Source organism: Indicator indicator, chromosome 5 (assembly GCF_027791375.1).
Source record: "Indicator indicator isolate 239-I01 chromosome 5, UM_Iind_1.1, whole genome shotgun sequence".
In the NCBI taxonomy this organism is placed as follows: domain Eukaryota; kingdom Metazoa; phylum Chordata; class Aves; order Piciformes; family Indicatoridae; genus Indicator; species Indicator indicator.
Genome location: NC_072014.1, coordinates 21,112,999 through 21,135,842, shown reverse-complemented (window position 1 = coordinate 21,135,842; position 22,844 = coordinate 21,112,999). Strand labels below are relative to the sequence as shown.

The window sequence follows — 22,844 nt, the reverse complement described above, 5'->3', positions numbered from 1 at the left end:
CAACACAGCTGTTAAAAACTGATTATTACCCTCTTGAGACTAAAAAAATTTGTCGATAAACGAACCCCAGCATAATGCCTGCAGATTTTTTTCCTAACTATTTGCAAAATTAAAGCAAGCAAACAAACAAACAGGAACAAAAAAAACCCCAAAGGTATTCCAAAGTTTTTGACCAAGCATATTTATTAGAGACCTGGTTTAATTACAAACTAGTAAAAGCAAATACAGTTGGTCTTTATAATTATATCACTTAGAACAATGTAAGACTTGCCGTAAGTCATCAGTGTAAAAAAAAAATTGTCCTGTCTAAACAAGTAAGCACAGTTTAAATTATAATTCTGTATATATTAATTTTAAAATGCGTATTTCTACTGATCTTAAAGAGGATATTAGCAATAATGTGGATTTTATTTTCTATTTCCTTAAAATGAAAATATCAATTTAAAGGACACTATGTCTCTCATCATTCTTACTATGAAGAAGCTAGGAAACAGCAAAGCCTGCAAGCTCCCAGAGGACTAAAATAGCTAGAAAGAGGGTATTAGGGCACTTAAAAAAAAAAAAAAAAAAAAGGCATTGGCTGAAATACAGCTGCGAAATAGAGGACAAAACTGTACAACTTATGAGAACTCAGCATTAACTTGAAAAAAACATACTTAAATAGAACTATGCAGTGTACGGGCCTGGTCAGCCTAAGCCACAAGACTGAAAGAAGTATTAGAAATACTACTGGTAGCATCATGCAAGTTTGTTCCCATAGAATCAAGAAGTACAGGAATTCAGTGGTGGTGAAAGGAGAAAGAAACACCTCTGCTGTTAAACTGTGTGATCCCAAAGGCATCAAATATCCGGTGAAAACCAGGATATATATAATATTCTTTCTGATTTACAGGAGTTTTAGAAACCAACTTAACTAACTTGAGTATTTATTTATATGTTTACCATTACTTTCCAGTTTGTTGCTCTTATGCATATAGTTGAGAGGTTCTATTACTTACCTAAATAAATAAATAATTTTTGCAATTCACCAGAATTGCTTTGAGCTCAAGGTACAGTCATAAAATTAAGTATCTAGAAGGCTGGATGTATGTGACATCATACAATGGATTTTTCTAAACCCATCAATATTTCCTGTTATTTCTTTTAAGTATAGGTGTATTAGAAGTCCAAAGAAAGGGAATCAGTACTTGATAGCCTTCAAGTAACTATGGCAAGGCTTCATTTCCTGCAAAAGGCACTCTGGATTTTCTTACCACCATTCTCATCTCTTAAAATCTGAAGTGCAAAGTGCTTTGTTCTTAAGGACATTATAAAGAAAGCACTGCAGCCTTTAAGCTTCCACCCACTTAAAACTGTGCAGATATGATGAGGCAAGATGCATTGGCTTAATGCTCCTGCTGCCACTTCTTAGCAAGCGGAGGTGGTCCCAGGGAGTATTGTCTTTCTCCATGATGTTCAGTTTTACGTAAAGGCTCCAGTAAATTGCTTTCCATTCCAAAGTGATCAGGTTCCCGTCACAGTTGTATAATCATCCAACAACCCCTATCTTTCCCTCTAAATCCTTGGAGAACATTTGTTGGCCTCAGAGCCTCTCCAGCTAAAGCTAAAACGGCCTTCTGAGCACAGGGAAAATCAATTTTCTTATTTGTGTATTTTAAAAATATGCTTCAATGTTAAACATTTAAGCTAAACTTAGAGTGGTAAGAATCTATGGCGAGGTTTAAAGTTTATGATCTAGTAAATTCATACAAGGGAAAATTACATTCAAACAATATAAACTTTACGCTCTACTGGCAGCCAAACCATCACATCACTGGAAGCCATCGGCAAGCTGCCCAAATCAGAGCTCTGAAGCACTGAGGCAGCTTTCGCCAACAACCCTTCTGCCATTTTCATTTGTTCAACCACTTCAACAGTTGGGTCACTCAGAACTATTTAAGAGCGACTGACAACTCAGAAAGAAGGAAAGCATGGCTTTCTTTTCCAAGTGGTAAACAAGAAGGAACAGTGACTGGACTTGATCTATTAACTCTGAATCTCACAAGGCACAGTCACCAGAAATAACTAACTCATTTCACAAACTACAGACAATTCTACTTCATCTAAGTTTACATGCAAAACACTTTTGGGTAGATTTATTTATTCTTATGTATCTAGCACAACTAGAATTCGTGTTATTTAGCTAATAAAGATACCTAAAAGCTGTCTGTAGCATGGAGAATTGTTTCTTAAACATTAAGAATCTAAGCTGCGTAACTACTTAAATAAATGCATATAGATGCATACCCTCCTCCTGCCTAGCAAGAGGAATGATCAAATTAGACCAATTAGAATCAACTTTTCTTTAGGAAAAATAATTAAGCACAAATGCAAAATAAAATTAAAAACAATTATTTAATCAGGATTTCCTGCTCATTGATTTAAGTCATGATTAAAATTAGTAATATAATCACTCTGATTTCAGTCAGTCCCTCCAGCACAACCCACCCCTAAAGGCTCTGCCAGCCCTGTCCATCTTCAGCATGCCCAACCTCCCTTAAATCCTTCTACTCCCCTCTTCTGGGACTAAGTTTGATGAGGTCAATTAAAGCTTACAAGCATTCGTGTTCCTGCCACCTACAACACCCTCCCCAGGGAAAGGCTGGTTGCCAGGATTTTTCTGCTGGCATATGCTGGTGCTCTGCTCAGGAACAAAAGGAAGGAGAAAGACCTCCAGAGAGAAGGTGCCTGAGAAGGAAGCAGACCCTTAGCTCCTATCACAAATAGAGCATCTCAATAAAGATGGAGTCAAGATGAAGGGGAACATAGGATCCAAAATACATTCTGATGCTCATTAACCCTTTTCTACTATTACCAAAACTGATTCTTAAGTACTGAACAAAGTCCAGTACTTGTCCCTTCAGCAACCATTAGAAGTTTCCCACTTGCGAGTCCATTTGGCAAACTGGGTTATGCTACCATGGCCAGCTTGTTTAACAGCTCTCCAGCAACCACAACTGAAGCACTGCCCCTCTCAGCAGAAACCCTGACCATTCTTTCTCTTCCACCCACCTTCACCTCCACTCAGAGCAGTCTGGCAAAGTGAATTTCACTTTTCCCTTTTCACAGTTCAAACACACCATGCCAAACAGAAAGAAGTTCATAAAGTTCACAAAGATAAAGCTTTTCTTCTCCTGCCAGCCCTTGCATGCTTTTATGCTTTAAAGGAGCTACAGTTCAGGAAATACTCTACTAACTTCACTAACTTCAACATTTTCTGGTGTAAAACCAAAAAAATAGTATGGGGGCAAGAAATTTTATATGGGAGTGACATGGATTGGAAGCAAGTACTACTTTAAAATACAACCTTATATCAAGAAATAAATTATTATTTGAGTCTGTCATATTTCCATAATCTCTAGCCTTTCAGGTAGCGAAATTCTACAGACTTAACTGTGACCATGATACACATACACAGTAGCCTTTCCCTGGAGTCCCAATGGTATTTTGTGATCGTTTAGGATTACCAGGCTCTAAGAAAATCCAAACAAATGTCAAGACTAATTGCAGACCACAGTTATTAATAATAACCAAGTTTACTTCAGCTTGCTGAAGAAAAAACCTTACCTGCTGAAAGAAAAAGCAAACAGAAAAAAAAACAGAAAAAACCCACAAGCTTTTTATTTGAATTGAGATAATAAATAAATACAGCCTGTCCTTAAAGATATGATTCTCTCAATGTTTAAAATGGAATAGGTTAATGGAAAATTCCATTCCAGGCACGTTAAAACAGAATTAAATCAAAATCACCCAAGTACTAATTTGCTCTATTCTATTATTGTCTCCAACACTTGCATTTTAGAAAGCCAGATTCAGGGGCCCATATTAAAAAAAGGCCATCTTTTCCCATTTCTTATCTGGGCATGCTATAAAATCTTGAAAGAATTGGCATAAGCATCAGCTCACTATGAGAAACACAACTGTCACAAAACCAGCAGTAATATCAGAAGCTAGAATCTGTACGTATCAGTAGAACAGCAAAGTCTTACACAACATCTGATCATGCTACAGCCAGCCTAAATAATCTGTCATTGCTGTGCTCATCCTAAGTAAAAATGTACCACCATCTTTCAACGCAAAGTGTTCCCATTCTTATCTGCTGCTACATAAACTGGCTAAATCAATAAAATTATCAATCTACACTTGAATGATAAAACCCAAACTTACTGAGAACTTACTGATTAAGCAAATAAGCTGAGTTTTTATACTACCAGCAAACAACAGAAAAACACAACCTTGGAACTTTTAATAAGATCGGGTAACACAACCTGGCATCTAGAAGCATTTTCTAGACTGCAAACTTAAGGAGGAATAAATTGTACCTTTATTCTCAGAGTGACAACTACCATCACATTTTAGGCAGCACTAAATACAAGTAACATACATTAAGTTGTGAGGTTTTTTTTTAAATCAACAACAAAATCCGCTACACCTACAGTTTAGTTTTTCAAAGTGTGTCAAATATAAGTCATGAGTTTATTAACTGTTTTGTCATCATAGATCAATTTGGGTTCAAATTTGAAAACTGCAGTGTACATTCCTGTTCTGGTAATACAAAGTTTTATTTGGCATTCTGTTGTGTGTTTAGCAAAGTGTTCAAAGCCAATAGCACACACAAATAACAGCCAACTTGCAAAGCATCATGCTTGACTAGCAGACTCTGTGGAACTGCCCTCAACATCAGAAAAGAAACTATTTCCAGACACTCACGTGTACCTCCCAAAATCTCTCCTATCTCTCTGCCTTGTCAGCAATGGACCAAACATTTCCCATTCACAAAACAGCACTTTCCAACTACAGGCTTTGGTCTTTTCAATTGCATGCATAAAGCAGTTGAAAGTCAAGAAACTTCAAACGTGAAGTCGTGTGATTGCAATATGCGAGTGCAAGATTTAGCCACATAATCACACAGCATATGTTAAAATAATACTGCAGAGCAGTCCTCCTAAACTCATGATACCATCCACTGCAGGGCTCTTGGATAAGTGACCACATATCCCACATATAAGTTATTGGCATATAAGATAACTGACAGAACTACAGACATTGACACAAGATAAGAAATTGCAAATGAGACGTTTCTTGTACAATAAAAGCTTACAGATGCAATTGTATTCAAGTCCACCTCAGTCATTTCACTTTAAAACATTAATTCAAACCTGTACAGCTAAGCCACAGTGACTTTGTAAGATACAGAACATCCAATGAAAAATCTTGCAGTAATGCTGCAGTGCATTTGAAGACATTATTTTCTTCAATTTTGCCTTTATTTCCTAAGTAGTCCCCTTTTGGTACTAAGAAGGCATTTATTTTTAAAAATATAACATTGTGAGATAGTTATATATGTCAGAGCTTTCCTGCTTTCTCCATATTACAGTTTCAGAGAATATTTTTAGGACTTCCTCAATCAGGGTGCTGGAGGTTTCTGTTCTTAATAAATCGGAACCTTTAAATGCCCCTACCAGAGGACATGTGGTGCACTCAGTGTGCATTTGAAGGCATCACAGGCATAACTGTCACAGAAGCCAACCAAAGGCATTTGAATCCACAAACAAGAAGGCTAAGCCAGTCCACAGGACCAGCCCAAGTGCCTTATGCACATTATCTGGAAATACTACCCCCCTCACAATAGGAACAGGCATCAGCAGTGATGCAGCTCTGATCCAGTATGGGCCAGTACGCTCGTGTACAGCTCCAAAGCTCATAAACTCTGTTAACATCACGAAGTATCACAAGCTCAGAATCAATGAGTGCACAAACTCCTAAAATACACCACACTGCACACTTATTAGTTTGATCTGATATCATTCTTTCACGTATATAAGCTAATGTCTAAGAACATATGGACATTTTTATATTTCGGGTCCTACTGCTTTCACGTAAGACATTCTATTGTAAAACGCACACACATAAAGTAAGGTGTACTGTTAACATCTCATGAGCATGAACACAAAATACAAACCCAAGCATGGCTGTCAGCTTCTCTGGATTTTCAGACAGAAGTATCTAGTAAGGATGGATAATTATCATGACCCAGGAGCACCATGCAAATACAGTACATTATCGTACCAAGCAAACACCAGGGTTTTGATTACTCTGTCACCTCCGAAACTGTATTAGAAGATGCAAATTACAATACCCAGAAAAATCCAACAGCATGAGTTGCAAGAAAGAAGAAAGAAAAGAAGTAAAAAACATCATCATATTAAAGATTGATTCCACTAAAATGTTCTTCCTTGTCTAAGGAACACTATTTTCCTCAAAATAAATAGATATGTAAGTTGTGCTGCAAGCTTTTATGTCAGGTATCTGAAATACATCTAAAACCACCTCACGTATACACTCTATGTGACTATTTTATGCATGCATATTCGTAACAAGTGCTTCAGCATTGAAGAAACCTACTCTTGACAAACTCAAACTACATATTTGGCCAGTAGTTGTTGTTTTTCTAAGAGCTTCAGTTTCCCAGAAAAGACAAGTGCAAAATGCCTGCCACTGTACTCAGCATCTTTAACATACACCATTAATTCATTTCCAGGTATTTTCTAGAGCATTTCATGTCAATTTACCTGCAGGAGCGTGTGCAAAAGTGACACAGAGTGATGCAAGTCTGACAACTACTGGCACGGAAAATGGAGAAACACAGACGGCATTATACATTTTCCGGACGTTGAATCCCTGTTACCGAGTCCTTACATCGCTTATCGAGAGAGAAAGAGGAAAAAAAAAAAGAAAAAGAAAAAAAAAAGAGAAAAGCCAAGACAGCTACTAGAGGAAGACCTGAAAAACAAAGACTCCCCATTTTCACTGTTTTTTCTATTTTAAGTTAAAAAGTTTCCTGCTTGAAAGATGACATTTTATAGATGGTACAAGAAACACTACATGCTATTCATTAAACTGGGGCAAATCGAGTAAAATTAAACAACTGCCAAGTATGCAAGTATCTCTGTATAAAAGTTCTCCTCCGCCACTAACCAGCGTTCAGGAAGTAGTTATTTTCGCTAAAAGCACAGAGCAATTCACTAGCTGTATAACTGCTACATCTTGTGGCAACACATTTCAACGCAAGAAGGAAAACCAGACAATACCCGAAAGGGAATAGTGAAGGGACTTGTTTGCTCATAACCTTCACACGGATATTCCCTGCAAACACCCACAACACCCTGCTGTCGGTGTAACAGAAGAGGGGAGGAGCAGGGGAGGGAGGAGAAAAATATTATCATCTAAGGCGTGATGGAGGACAGGAGAAAGTTGCAGTCATTCCGTGGTGGCCGTAAGGCGCTCTGTCACTTCTTCTGGCCGTAAAACCGGCCTCCCCCGAGGGCACCTTCCCCGCGGGGACGAACCCTCCAATGTCGATCCCTCTTTCCTCCCCACCTCCATGATGCTAAAAGTGCCCGACTCCCTCCATCCAGCAACAACGGCCGCATCCTCCGGCACAGCACTTTTACTTTGCCGCTAGCGGAGGGGAACCGATTTCGGGGAGGACGCGGCGAGTAAGGCGCCCGAGGAGAGCCGCCGCGGGAGGAGACACGAGTGGCGGCGGAGGGCGTACGGCCCGGCAGCGGAGGAAGCGCGGCCGATTCCTCCTCCGCGGCCCGGCAGCAAGGGGGAACAACGAGGCGCCACCGCACTAACAAGCGGCGGCGGAAGACACGGGCGGGGACAGGGGGGCCCCACTCGCCCAACGCCCGAGGCTCTCCTCGCCGCCACCGGGCCCAGCGCTGACCCCGCACCGCCGTCGGCGAGGGCACCAGCCTCTCCCGCCGCCTGCCCCCGCCAGCCCGGGACCGGCCTCCGTCGGTGGCTGCCGGGCCCCTCCCCGAGGGCCGGGCCCCCCGCGCAGCCCCGCGGCGCGCTGGTTACCTTCCTTGGGTGGCTTGCCGGGCGGCGTGCCGTGGAGCTGGGAGGCCGCCGCCGCCGAGGAGCAGCCCTGCAGGCTCGGTGGGGACGTGGAGAGCCGGGACCAAGATGGCGGCCCCTCCAAACTTCCACTGCTACTTTGGACACTCATCAAGCTACTTTCCTGGAGCCCGGCAGCCGCCGGGGGCGGCGGGGGAGGCGGCGCGGCGGGGGGACACCCAGCGCCGCGCTCATGGCCGGGGGGCCGGCCCGACACCGGCGCGAGGAGGCCGCCGGCAGGGAGCGGGCTCCGGAGGCAGGCGGGGCGCGAGAGAGACGGAGCGCGGAGCCAGCGCAACCTGCCCGCACCTCTGCACTGCGTCGCCGCCGCCGAGCAGCCGCCTGTGTCTGAGGCTAACCTTCCCCGTCGCCGCCGCTGCCGCCGGGGAGGGGAGGGCGCAGGCGGGGAGGGGTCATGCGCAAACAGGATCGCGAGCCGAACGAGCGCCGCGCTCCGCCGGCGCCCAGTGGATCCTAACCGTGCTGTAGCCGCCCAGGGGTGGCGGGCGGGGAGCGGCGTCCCCCGCGTACACACCTGCCCTGCGGCCCTGCGCGCCGCGGCCTGAGCACGCCGACCGGTTTCTTCTTCTGTGGCCGCTCCTGGTCCATGCCCTGGGCCGGTCTGCAGCTGCCCGCGGACTGACCCCCACCTTCCCCCGTACGCTCGTCCCGCGGCGGGGATTTTCCTCCCCACCCCAGCGCGCACCTTCCGCAGCGTAGGCAACGTTCCGCCGGCCACCGCTGCGGGGCCGGAGGTGGCTCCTCCGAGGCCCTGCCGCTTCTCTCCGTCCAGGTCTCCTGAGTGGCCCGGTCCGCCCGCGCCGGAGCCCACTCGCTCCGCCGCCACGGCCATGATCGCTGGAGCGGAGCCCGTGCGCGCCGGGGCCGCGCCACCCGGCACCACCCCAGTGTGGGACCGCGCAGGGCGAGCCCAGCCCGCTGCTGCAGTAAGTACGGGCAGTAACAGCGGGGCTGAACGAAGGACTTCCTAGCACGGTCAGGTGAAGTTTTTGAAGCTTTTCCTCCGGGGGTTGTCGGGGATCGAACGGACTGGAAGTGTTTTTCTTTTCTCAAACAGGACCATGTGGCAGCAGAGTCCTAGGGGGACCAAAAAGAAGCTGGTGTCCTGAGGGAGAAGGTGTTGCTCGCCAGCTGTCACCTGCCTTGCTGCAAAGCTGCAGATGCCACCAGCTGAACCGAAACTGGGGCAGGAGCCATGTGCCAGGCCTCACGACCTCTCACTTGTCTCACCCCACAGGCTGAAGCTCCCAGCTGGAGAACTCCCCAGCTTTTAAAATGTACCTTGCTCCCTGAAGTTAGGATAAAGTGCAGACATAGCAGAATTTAAACCAAATTTTCAGGGTTTTCTTCCTTAAAAGTAGCAGAGTCTTCACTAAGAACATGACATAAATGGCAAAAGCAGTTCATGAAGAATTTATGAGTGCAACTTAAGTATGACAATGACTTTGATTCCTTAAAAAAATACGTTTGCAGATATATTGCATTCTGTATGTCCAAAGAGGTATATTCATCAGCAAGGTATGGCGCTCATTTTGTGGTTGCTGTCGCAGTGACATGCTAGCTATCTATTCTACTTTCTCCTCTATTTGAGAATGGCCGGAATAGATCACCAATGTCGGGTTGCAGATCTGTGCACAACACAGATATAACCAATTCTGTCTCTTCCTTTTAAAGTGACATCTGTCAGATTATCTAAGATCTTCACTTCCTACAAGTATACAGCATAGCTGTAAGTTTCTTTGCAATTCACTATTATCTCGAAGTAAAAATCAGTATCTTTAGTTGCTAAATAAGGTGTTCCAGGACACAGTAACAATGATACATTTTATTTTGCAGAGAAAAGCGATCTGATACTTCAACCAAGGCTTACTTGTTTGTAAGGACTCAATCCTAAAGATGACTTCTCAGGCTTTACCTAAGCAAATTAAACCAGGGAATTGCTAGTACTTAGGCATGAAGTAAAACAGTGATAGTTGTCTCTGACTGCAATATTAATATTTAGTATAGAAACTTCTTGCAGTGTTAAAACATGATCTCACAATCCATACAATAGCATAAATGAACATGCACCTCATTTCCTGGTGAGTATATCCTGCTGTGGCAGGCTGCTTTTAAAATCTGTCAAATAAGAATCAGTAAGTTAAAGAAATTCAGTCTCATTGTTTATACGCATTTGCATCCACTTAATACCCTTACAAAACCAAAGAAACAAGCATTCTTTCTGCCACTTACACACTGTTGTCTGTAAGTTATTCCACTGATATGTCTGGGACTCCTTGTTTAAATAAAGCACCAGTTGCTTTGACAAGGGGAACAGGATATGAAAAGGAAGATCCCATTCATTACTTCTATCAGACATGCAGTTTAAATAACTATAAAAACACCAAAAAAAATCTTTTAAACTGCTACAAATTAACACCAGTAGTATCTTGTCATGTGTTAGAAGGCACCTCAGTGAGGGACCAGGAGTGAGTGGGCACATATTGCAGGATTCCCCATCACAGCACTCATTAAATACAGCACCTGCTGCTTGTCAGAAATGGGTATACCTGCTGCAAAATACAGGTTGGAGTCGTAATACAGCAGAGCTATAGTTCTTGTTTTTGTAAGCCGTTACGCAGACTGAAAGCAGAATGTGAATTGATCTCTAGATGGAGGCTATCTATGTAACTTCAAAAATACATGGAGGTGGTATGTTTCTTCTCTGTATTTCATAGAAAACCTGCTTTCTCAATGTGTTAGAGCTGACACAGTATCCCATTATTGTAAAGCTGTATTGCTTCAGTGTTACCAGTTTAATAGTATCACAGCTGGAGCAAAGAACATCTTGGAGAAATTTCCAAATAAATTCTAAAAGACTGCCCTTATTTACATAGAATCATAAATGTACATAATGATTTTCCTTGAATGTCTTGCCTTTGTTTTGCAATAAAACTTCATGGTCCAGTGGCCAGATGGTTAACCTCTGTCAGCGGTGAGCAGTCAGATCAGTGTTAATAACTAAATTCAGCTTAAATAATACTAAGTATTACTCATTCTTTTATTCTATTAAAAAATAAATAAATCTTAGATCTTTGTCCTCTAGTTTCCATGAGCAGAGTAGTCTGCCAGTAAGGTTTCCTATGTAAACACTGCATATCAACACCAAGCATAACTTGATGTAGTAGATACGGAGAAATCCCCTTTCTGTGGGATTGCACTGGATAAGAATGAAGAAGGTACCACGCACCTATCTACAAGAGAAAGCTTGACTCTGGGTTAAGCCCAAGAAAGCTCATTTAGCTTTACTAACTGCTAAGGAAGCAGACCTCAAAATTCAGATCAGAACAGAGGAATGAAATGTCTATGTGCTATTTTTCTTGTGAGAATGTGTCAAATGGAAGTTAGCAAAGTTTATCACAGCAGTAACCCTCAAATCAAAGACGACTGGAGAACAGAAAAGTAAAAAGAAATTTCATTATTCCAAAGATAAGGGTATTACATCTCTTCTTTTTACCTCTTCATATATTTCATCAGAAATATTTAATATTTTTTCTTGAAATTGAAACAAGTTACCTTCTTCCAAAGATGACAGAACAACCCAGCCTTGTTTCTATTCTTTTCTCAAATGAGCAGTTCTCTTCTATAAAGAATATTCAAGTCCTTTGATTCATCCCATCCATTACGTGCAGTACCAGTGAAATTGAAGTTTTGCTGTTAAGAAGGTTTCAAATTCTGTTAGTTCCCTGTCATCCTAGCGCTTTGGAAAATAGACCTGTAGTGGTGTTTTCTTAAAGCATAAGCTATTACAGTATACGGTGTATATGCTGTATATGTCATTATATTTGCCAATACATATAATGAATTATATACATAAATTATACGTGTATACATATGTACACACGTACTCACCTACCCCATATGTAGGACATACACACATCTACAGCTATGCCAACACCAGCAGCCAATCTGATTTAACTATCATAGAAAAATATTCTTCTAACTAAACAGACATACTGGTAGAGGAGCTCAAGTAGAAAATGCTTGTATTATTTCTTCATCAAAATGATGTATTTATGACATTTCTAGGTTAGACAGAATATAGTACGCTGGGAAAATGTAACTTGGGAGAAGAAAATACTGCTTTCTGTTTTGGTGAATGCTGTAAGCTGTAGCTCAAACACTGTCTTTTCTTCTTCTGCCTGACAAAACTGAGCATGTGTATGGACCCTTCCTATATCAAAGCAATTTGCTCCTGACCAGTCTGGCCTGGAATGATGACTAGAATCTTCTAGTCTGTGTCCTGTAGCACAGAAGATTCAAAATGCAGTTTTGGCACAAATACAAGGTAAAATGCCAAGTGACTGTGACAGCAAGTGCATTGCTGTGATAAAACACTGCTTCAGATTGGAACAGCTTCTGCACCTGATTCTCACACAGCATTTCTATTTATAAGTACTATAAGCAAAAGTACTAATATTAATTTTCAAATTAAGTATTCTGAAACTGATTTAGAGCACCAATATTTTTATTGGAAAAAGTTATTTAGATTTTGATTAAATCAGTTTTGAGGCTCACTGAATTAAGAGCTGTGTCCCTGAGCCATATACTGCACTACATGCTTCATAATTTTTTTAATACAGCACTTGCTAGCAACTCTGAGTTGCAAGGTAACAAAAACATACATAAATAATATACTAGCAAAAATATCTTTGCTAAATATACCAGCATATCAAGATGCAGAGAGAAGCTAAAATGAAAAAAATGGTATCATATTAAGCCTACATTCCAGAAAAAGATACAAACACCATGTAACCACAGATCTATTTTTACCATCCATGTAACTGTCATAAACTGCATTTATCATACCTTTGATACCATCCACCATCAGTCAGATCCAGTGATTATTTGTACTCCAAATCTCTAAGAAGCCAGGAAACAGCTTCCCTCTGATTTAAACACAAAAATTAAACAGTGAGTGTTTTTCCACTATATAAATGTTCCTCTGGACTTCAGTCTCTCTGCTCTAGCTACTAAGGTTGTTAGCTACATCCCAGTCAGAATCAAAGACAGTTTTACAATCTCTTCTTGTACATGTCATTTTAATAGAATATAATTTGGTTTTAAATATTCCCTGGTGAAAAAAAATAAAAATCCTACCATGATGGATGCTACATTCACTTTCTTTTTCCCCACCTGTCTGTTTTCATTTTATTTTATTGCTTTTCTTCCCATGTCCCTTGCAATTTCCTTGTATACTATTCCCTGCAATTTTTTCCTACACTCAGACTATTCCTTTTATAACACTGCTCTCAGATAAACAGGCTCCTCTTATCTGTCAGGCTTCTTCTCCATCTTTTTTGAAGCTCATGCTTTTCCACACATCTTTCATACTTGTGTCTCACCCTTTACACCTTATATCTTGTTTCCTGAAGTATCTGTCTTGCCTGGAGCTTATTTTGTTGCCTTTGATTTAAGCCATTAGAGAGGGACAGTGTTTGCAGAGCCATGTCTGCAGGTGGTTTCTAAAAGCAATGGGGCATGTCTTGATGCTTTTTTTCTGGCAAAAGCCGTACCAGTTTCAGGTTGTTGGTTTTTCTTCTTGTTGAGTAAGACCTTCAAATTTTGGCCAAATAACATCAACAATAAGCTTGATATATAATGAAATATTATATATTAAAATGATGGTAGAATTTAAACATTCTCCAGCACTGTTCACTTCCAGCTTCAGGTGAGCAGGGCTGCTGCCTCACTCTATAATGCCTATTGTGTTGGGAACAGGGAAGCTGGCTTTACTTCATCTGATCTGAAACCCACTTAGTCCAGGGTCCTGTCCCTGGTTCTCTGACATCCAAATACGTCATATTCCTCCCTCCAAGAAAAAAGATAATACCCAGCAGATTTGGGACAACCTTCTCTTTTTACCCACCACACATACACACAAGTTCCTGGAAAATATTTGTACAAGAGACAAGCTGTGCAGCACATTCCTGAAAGGTACTGAGAACAACTACTTGTGATTTCAGACAGTTGAGGAGATAAGAGAGGAAAGGCTGTTTTGCATATTATTTATCAGTTAATATTTCCTGATTAAGACAAAGGTGGAAGGTATACATATAAAACATCACGAAACAATAAAATTAATGATGCCAAAGAAAGCATGGACTGGCAGAAAGAGAATGCACATTTTAATTAGCTGAAGGAATTAATAGTTCGGTATATCTTTTCGAAGAAATTCATAAGGAAACAAAACTGTAGGAGAGCTGACAGTGAATAAAGCATACTAAAGGCACAACAGTAGATTACCCTGATGCAAAGAAAGCAACAGGGCTTTACCAGGAGCTATTTGATTAACTTAAAAACATGAATAAATCATACAGAAAAAGTGGAAACAACAATAGATGACTAAAAATGAGTTTAAAATAATAGCATGCTCACATGGGGAACAAATTGGGAAGGCTAAAAGGCAAAATGAGTTAAACTAGGAAAGGACCTAAAAGCCAGTAAAATGTTATACACATAAACATGAAGTAAGTACAGGAGAAAAGGAAGGTTCAAATCCAGTATCTAACAAGAAAGATAGCAAATAATGTGACACAGAGATGACTAAAATATTTCATGCTCTTTTTTACCTAATGTGTCTACATAAACCTTATCATCAGATATGCAAAACAATTAATGTTAACAAAGGTGCAAGAAGCATAGACAGAAAAGGGAGGGAATGGGTTGAGTGATATTAAGACACAGCAGCTTCTGGTGCTGATGATTTAGAAGTGTAGTTCAGAAAGCAGTGGATAAAGCCTGTCTTCTTGTACTTCTTATGGCTCCTGTTTAGATTAGCCCAGAGTGAAAACTCTGACTGAAATTTATGTCTGGAATATTCATAATGGTTTTCTGTGAGATTTCCAACGCCTGACATCATGGTTTCATTTACACTAAATTCCTTGTTGTCATAGAGGACTCTCTATTGACGCTCTATTTACCTGTACACATTCACAAAACTGTAGAAATGTACCTTTGAGACCACAACTACTCAGTCCAGTTTGGCTGGAGCAACAAGTTCAAAAAGCATGGTGTGGTCTGACTGATCATACAGTGAGATCATATAAACTGTGTTCCCATGTGTAAAATGTGCTAAAACATTACCCTGGAGCGCTTAAAAAGGTACAACAATCTCTGCATGACAATTCTGGGGTGGTTTTGATTGTGATGAGAATTCATAGAATATAAGCAAGATTCTGGAAAACTAGAAAAGATGAAAATGCTGCTGCCTGTTTTAAGAATTAGAGTTCAATTGATATAACTTTCATAAATACTTCCTTCATCTCTGAGGGACACTACCATAAGTTTTTAGGCAGTTTGTGTATAGGCATGAAGGTAATAATATGATAGAAAAATATTAAGCAATAAGATGTTAAAATGTAATCTTAGGATCATTATTCTGCCAAACCTTTCTAATTTCTTTCTTTGAAGGGCAGCAGGCCTATTGAGTAAGAAGGAAGCAGTAAATGTGATATTTGCATTTTAACAAAGTTTTTATAGTTGGGCCCTTTTTAATTTTGCCTGCAATACAAAAAAACGTGTAGAGGAAATCAAGATACAGTTGACACTTAGGTAGTTAAATATTTCTCCCAAACAGTATTTATCAACAGTTTCCTGACAAAGCAGGATGGCACTGCAGCAACATCCTTCAGGGGTTTCTCATCCATCCTATTCTATTCAGTTTTTCATTGAACAGCTTTGATAACTGAACAGGGAGTAAACTAGAAAAATTTGCACAAAATTTGGAAGGTGGTTACAAATGCATAGAAAAACAGATCAAAATACCTAGGTAATGTGAGATACAGTATAATTGCAACAAGCTCATATTATATAGAGAGAAACAAAGTACTACACACAACAAAATAGAGACAGAGGATATCAATAGGAAGAAATTTTTCACCATGAGGGTGGTGAGACACTGGAACAGGTTGCCCAGGGAGGTGTTAGAAGCCTCATCCCTGGAGATATTTAAGGCCAGGCTGGATGTGGCTCTGAGCAACCTGATCTAGTGTAAGGTGTCCCTGCCCATGGCAGGGGGGTTGGAACTAGATGATTCTTGAGCTCCCTTCCAAGCCTAACAATTCTATGATTCTATGATAATATAATACAGTGAAGCTTTAACAAGGTAACAGGATTGCAGAAAACGATAGGAAGGTTTGAGTGAATTTAAAACTACGTATGAGTCAACAATAACATGATGATGTTGCAGAAAGGCATTTCACATTCCAGAATATATTAGGAAGTGTGCAGTATGCGAGATGCAGGACCTATTATTTTGCAGTCTTCAGTGCCACTGAGGGCCTCAGTTGGAGCATTCTGAGTAATTTTGGGCAATGCACACCAAGAACTATTGTAACAATTTGGACAGAGTTGAAATGAAATCAAGAAAAATGATAAGTTATTTTGAAAATATGACTTACAAGGAAAGGTTGAAGGAATGGGGCTTGGCTTCCACAGAAAAAGAAGACTGGGGAGGGGAAATGCATATCTTAAAAGGCAACATTCAAATAGCCACGATCAAGAGTTCTTTGTACCCACTTGAATTCTATCAAACAATTGTTTAATTTGCAGCAACAAAGTATAGACTAGATTAAAAAAAAAAACAACAAAAAACAGCAACAAAAAAATCCTTTCAATTTATAGTCTAGATTAGATGGAATAGGTTTATGGAGGTTATGGAATCCCCTTCATTTGTGGTTTTTAACAACAGCCTACACAAACATCTGTCAGGGATGACCTAGTTACCCATTTCCTGCCTCAGAACAGGGATGGACTGGATGACCTTTTAAGGTCTTTTTCTGTTCCTCTCCTTTTTTTTTTTTCTCTGTAATAATTTCAGCACTCAAGAACCTGTTTCCTTTAACTTAACTGCTACAGGTTAGGCAGTACAACTGTTGTGGGCAGCCAAAGCCTTAGTAAAACTAAACAAACCTCCATGTAAAACAAGAAATAATTCAGAAAATTAAAAAATAGGGAACACTAACTTTAGCCATTTGTAAACAAAGAAACAAACAGAAACCAATAAATAAACCACAGATTGTTATAATGGCAATGGCTATTAATACTTTTTTATCCAGCTTGCACATATATATCTTTGCAAAGGCTTCACATAATACTTACTATATTCTGTTAATGATGATGTTCACTGTCATAGTGCTATGATCAACCACATGGCAAAAATCATAGTGCTGTGTTAAATATAAGGTAAAAAATACTGCTTTTGTTTAATTACATAATTTCTTAAAATACAGTTCTCTTGTCCAAAACATGCATTTTATAACCATTAAGATGTCATACTGAGATTCTGAGTTCTTTTAAAATAACCAGGGTAATTATTTTTATTTTCACTATTAGCTTTAATCTTGAGTTTATTTAAGGAGAAAAATGTCTATGATTTTCAACAAGAAAGAAAAGTGATACATAAAATAGAGAAGAATAACTCACAGAAAAACTGTGAATGAAGCTCTTTCAGCACCTCAGGGTTATGATGGTATCATAAACCACATGAGAGTTTTTTCCTGTGTTTAAGATGCTGTCATCAGAAACCTTCTGTGTTTATCCATGGCAGCCTTAGGTATCACTGTTACCGGTATTCAGATAATATCAAGCTATGCACATGTACACAGGTACAAAGCGTTAAGCTATAGTTACAGTTGATCTGATGGCACTTTCATCCTGAAAATTAATGTAATCCCTTTTGAAGAAACAAAAACATCATTTGTGTTGAAGCCTTCAGGACTACTCTTGAAGTTTCAAATGATTTCTAACAGTTAATTTAAAAATTTTATATAATATAATATTGGTTATAATATAATATTATATTACATATGACAATATTATAACTTCTATTCTATTCTATTAATTTATTTTTCCATTTTTGTAACTACCAAGAAAGCCTCTTCCAGTTATTTAAGCATGCAAAAAATATCTTCCAGAATAACATTTTAAAATATTTATTTAAAATTACTTTCCTAAGAATTCTAAAATGGTTATATTTTCAGACCAAAGCTGTAGTTCACAGAATATACACACCGTAAGAGTTTTCATGTGTTCCAATCAACCAATCAAGAAAAGAATCCAATTCCTGCCACTGGCCTGCAGTGGGATAAAAGGAACAAGCTGGTAACCACAGATATCTGGTCCAAAATATGGGATGTGTGGGCAAAGGTCATAACATGTTCTATTGTTACCAAGACCCCCATGAAAAAAATCTGATCACCCTTACCAATATAGCGTGAAGTATCAGAACTACACTAGACAGTAATTTATCCAGGATCAATGTAATTCTTATGCTTGGCTCTCCCATTTTGGTAGACAGGGATGTTTCATTCTGAGTGTGTTTCCCATATGCTGCTAGGTGAAAAAGAACTGAGAAAGAATTAACTGAAGTAGCAAGACAAGAAAGCAAAATGCACATTGCTTCGGTTGGTGTAAAGACATTCTTATGGCAACTGAGAGGATTAGCTTTAAGTTCCCATCTTAACACACAACTGCATGCCACATTTTTACAATGCAGATATGTGAGCAGAAGGATATTGCAGGAACGCTGACACATACCAATGACTCCATTTTCTGTATTGGAGTTTGGATTGTCCTACATGCCAAAATTTAAGCCTTTCTCCCAACCAAAAAGATATGAGCACACTGAAAAGATATGAACTATATAATGTAAGAATTGGCTTAAATGTTCGGGAAACACTAAGAAAGTACAATGCTTGTGCCTGTAAAAGTAAGTTCTTATGCATAAAAAAAATAAGTGTACACAACCAGCTGCACAGTTTCTACCTAACGCTTTTGTGGGTGCGATGTAAGTAGAATTGCTTCTTTTTAAACCAGCTCAAATTGAAATTGAATTTTAGGGCTTCCCATTTTTTCACCCCTCTGGTATAATATTGCATATAGAATGAATGGCATCATAAGGGAATTGGTTTGTATCTCATCTCTTTTTTCCACCAAATTGTATTCCCAGACTGTTTCCAGCAGCTGTTCATCTAATTCAGCAGCAAAACCCAGAATATATTCAACAAGATTATACTGCTTTCATTTGGCCTCTTCAGCGAAGCAAAGAAAAAGTAGAGAAGTAGGAGAGGTAAGAATGCAGTATGCAAGCATATAGGAAAACACAAAATTCCCACAGTTAGACCTTTGATGTGTTAATTGAAATCTAGCTTTCCACATGGTCCCATTTTCTCCTCAACACAATGGACACTAGCTTTTGCTGAGAAAGAAAAAAATTCAATGCCTGTCATATAGTTTTTCCTTGCTTACTTCAAGAACAAAGAGTTAAGACAGGCATAGAAAAAGCAGCCAAGAGATTAGATAAACAAATAATAAAGCTTATGTATCTGTTTATGTGTATGACGGTAAGACAATTCCTAGACAACTTTCTCTCTCCCCTTGTGCAACACAGACAAAAGATGCTGTCAAGACTATTAGCTCTCTTCCCTTTCTCTTCTGCTGCAGCTTTCAGCAGGCACAATGCTTATTAGTACCACAACAAACAGGGATTTTGTAGTTCAAGTGAATCTCATCTCCTGGGGTATAATCAATGGCTAAATCATAAAAAAGGTCACAAGTTAAAGACTCAAACTGCAGATATTAAAACATGCCACAGTATGCAGAGATGACATTGACTCTTACCAGAACCTAATCAAAGAGGCTCGAAGATCAAATCAGGCACATTCCCCTCTTGCTTGTAATTTGCTCTATGGCAGTCCAGCAATGTTACACAAGAACTATTAACAAGCACAAGAAAACTCTACAGATGGAAAAGAATTCTGCATGTCCCTCTGTCAAAGCAGGATTTTTCATTTTGTGTTTTCCCCTCCTTGGTTCAGTATCAAGCAGTGGTGGTTTTTAGTGGTGGATGTGCAGCCCAGTAGCTCTCAGTACACTGGAGTACACTTCATTATGGCCTGGCAATGTCAGCTTTGCTGATTTTTCTAGAAGGCAGAAGAGGGTTTTTTTTAATGCACTCTCTCATTAGCTTCCCAATTCTCCAATAAATATTAAGGGGGTTGGATTCATCATTCCTGCCAATTTTAGTAGGAAGCAGTTACTGTCCACTAGTAATAAATATTTATATTTGCGAAGTTCTTTTCTCTGTTATGTTACATTCTGACCAATGGCTGTTCTTTTCACAAACAATCTGTATTTGCTGCATATTTGTAAAAGTCACTATCGGTAAGCAGATACTGTAGCATATTTTGAGGATGTCCTGTTGCTGTCTAAATAGATTGTGTAATTTATATCCTCTGTTATGATCTTACTTTGAGATACCCTCTATTTCCCATCTATGTTATATTTCAACCCCCTGTTTTCAGACTGTCTCAAATTTGTTGCCCTGCTTCCCCCCACTCTGGTAATGAAGTGTCTCTAACCGAATGCTTTCAGTCTCATCTGACAGATGTATGCCAGGATGAGTCTAGTATCATAGTTCATATATTAGAGAAAAAGATCAAAACTGCACCCTCTGCAACACTGATTAAGGGACAGCTTGAATTCATAAGGCATTTCAGGGAATACTGCTGAAGATATTGCCTGCAAGAATAGGAAAATTGAATCTATTGCATATAGTATAAAAAGCCAAATACTGGAGATACACAGCGTGTAGTCTGAAACACTAGCATGAAATGAGGTAATGAAGTGGTCTCACTGTGCCAAGCTGAATATCTCAAGATGGTGACATCCAATCCCACAATGCAGAAATTTATCCAGTCTTGAGTAAAACTTCCAGTACTTTCAGATCCTAAAAAGGCACCTCACAGTACTGTTCTGCTTCCTTCTAGTTTGATGCACTTTTTGTGTGTGTGTGTGTGTTTGGTTGGTTGGTTGGTGATTTTGTTTTGGTTTTAATTATTCAATAAAATCTTTTTCTTCCCTTAAGTTCTCTGTACAACGTGCACACACTCCTTCAAGAGTTTTCCTATTTGCAATCAAGAAAGCTCAGGTTTCTTGCGGAGGATCACTGAAAAGAAATTCCAGGGCCAGCTTTAGTATGAGTCTTGTTTTACCACGTATAGTGACAGAAGAATTCCCTAACATAGACAACAGCCACTGGTGAGGTTAAAGCTACAAGACACCACTTGAGCTGAGAGTCAGCTGATTTTAAGTGTGCAATCAAATACAGGCAGAGAAAAACTGACTGATGTGTCAGAGCCTCCTTAATTTGGAAGGAGATATTACACAGTGCACTGAAGCACCCATTATGGCTTCTATTGCTGCATTTATACATATATATCAGCAGAAGGTGATCTCCATAGCTTTGGCAGGAGGCACCCAGACACTATTGAGAGAAAGAACAAGTGCTGCCATGTCATTAATCAAGCTGAGAAGCAATCAGAAGTACAAAGTAGAGATCCAGTTTCATAGGGAGAGGCTGAATTAAATTTCAGACTACTCTAACAACTATCTGGGGAGTTGCAGGAAACTATTATGCAATATAATTTTATCTACAAGATTCATTCTCATGCAAACATATTAAGTAGTTACTTTCTTAGCTGCTATCTAAACAGCCCTATTAAAAAGAGCATGTTAGTCTTACCTGGAAGATACGGAACAACAGTCTTCAACCCTCGACTTGTAGGCGACATACTGGCCAAAGACCCTCTGTAATGTTGCTAATGTCCATAACACACTACCTACTGAGCAGCAGGCCAGTGAAGACTGGGATCCCAATCAAGAGTCTTTTTCCTTCTTTCATGAGGTGAAGAATACCTCTCAGAAATGCATGCACAAAAATCCTACTTTCCAAAAGGCAAGACATAAGGATAGGAAGCTAATACAGAAATAGATAGAACCAAAAAAGATAACTGAAAAATTAAACAGTGCCTTGAAGGGCTTTAATAACTTACTTAGTTGTAAGTGGTGTGCTTTATTAATAAAAAACAAATAAACTTTACCACATCTGACATCCTTTGATACATTTCCAAAAAATTACAAAAAACAAATGCTAACCACAGTTCCACAAAGAACCCTAACTCATCCTGAGTCTACCTCGTTGAGGTACAAAGAAATAATTTTATACAAACATGGAAAGCTAGTGACTAACATTAATACACTGCTCAACAGGATGCTCACAGCAGCTATTACTGGCAATGGATGTCACTGAATGTTATCCTCTTTCTATGGTTTTGCAGTGACGATGTGCTGGCTGAGGCTCTATTTTGTACATCAGCTTTCCTAGGAAAGCACAACTGCACCTTAGGGGTAAAATTGTAATCCTACTGAAGTCAGTAGCAAAGCTCTCATTGTTATAAATAGGACTAGAATTTCATATTAAGAGTTATTGTATGGAGAGATGTACCAATCCCTTATTCCTTATCTGTCTCTCTAGGGAAAACTTATTCTCACTTTTGCAAAATCTTACATAAGTCTCAATGCTGACACATAAAAAGAGCATATCTATCAGACCTGACCACTAAAAGACAATGCAACTCATTTTCTGCTTTCCAAAGAGAGATTCACCATTCATATTCAAGTGTCATAGGAACGGTGAAAGCAATGCCTGTCTCAGATGAGGGGATTCAGGCAAGGTTTAAGGACCCTAAGGAAGCAAAGAGAACACAATTTGTGATTAGATGTATCAAGTGTATTTGTTATTCATGTACTTAATAAGGCTCATATACCTCAGGAACAGACAAAATATTTGTTTCATTGCCAACAAAACCTAAAGCAGCCGTAAGATTCATACAGATAACTTTGTATACAATTCACATTCTTTTTCACAGAAAGTCCTACCCAATTTTCCTATCAGACAATTTCACCTCAGGTAATAATGGTAAGTGCCTAATAACATGGAGGACTCCTTTAGCTGCTTACACGCTAACAAGTAATACAATTGTGCCTAGCTTTTTATT

At 39.6% G+C, this 22,844-nt stretch overlaps 1 protein-coding gene across 1 annotated transcript in view; it reads right to left on the bottom strand.

The window, feature by feature from the left end:
* Window positions 1-8,056, bottom strand: part of TLK1 (tousled like kinase 1) — a 66,929-nt gene extending 58,873 nt beyond the window's left edge. Inside the window, exon 1 of the mRNA XM_054381457.1 lies at window positions 7,909-8,056. Coding sequence (XP_054237432.1) covers window positions 7,909-8,056 — 148 coding nt within the window. The remainder of the gene's footprint in view (window positions 1-7,908) is intronic.
* Between the last annotated feature and the right edge of the window lie 14,788 nt (window positions 8,057-22,844).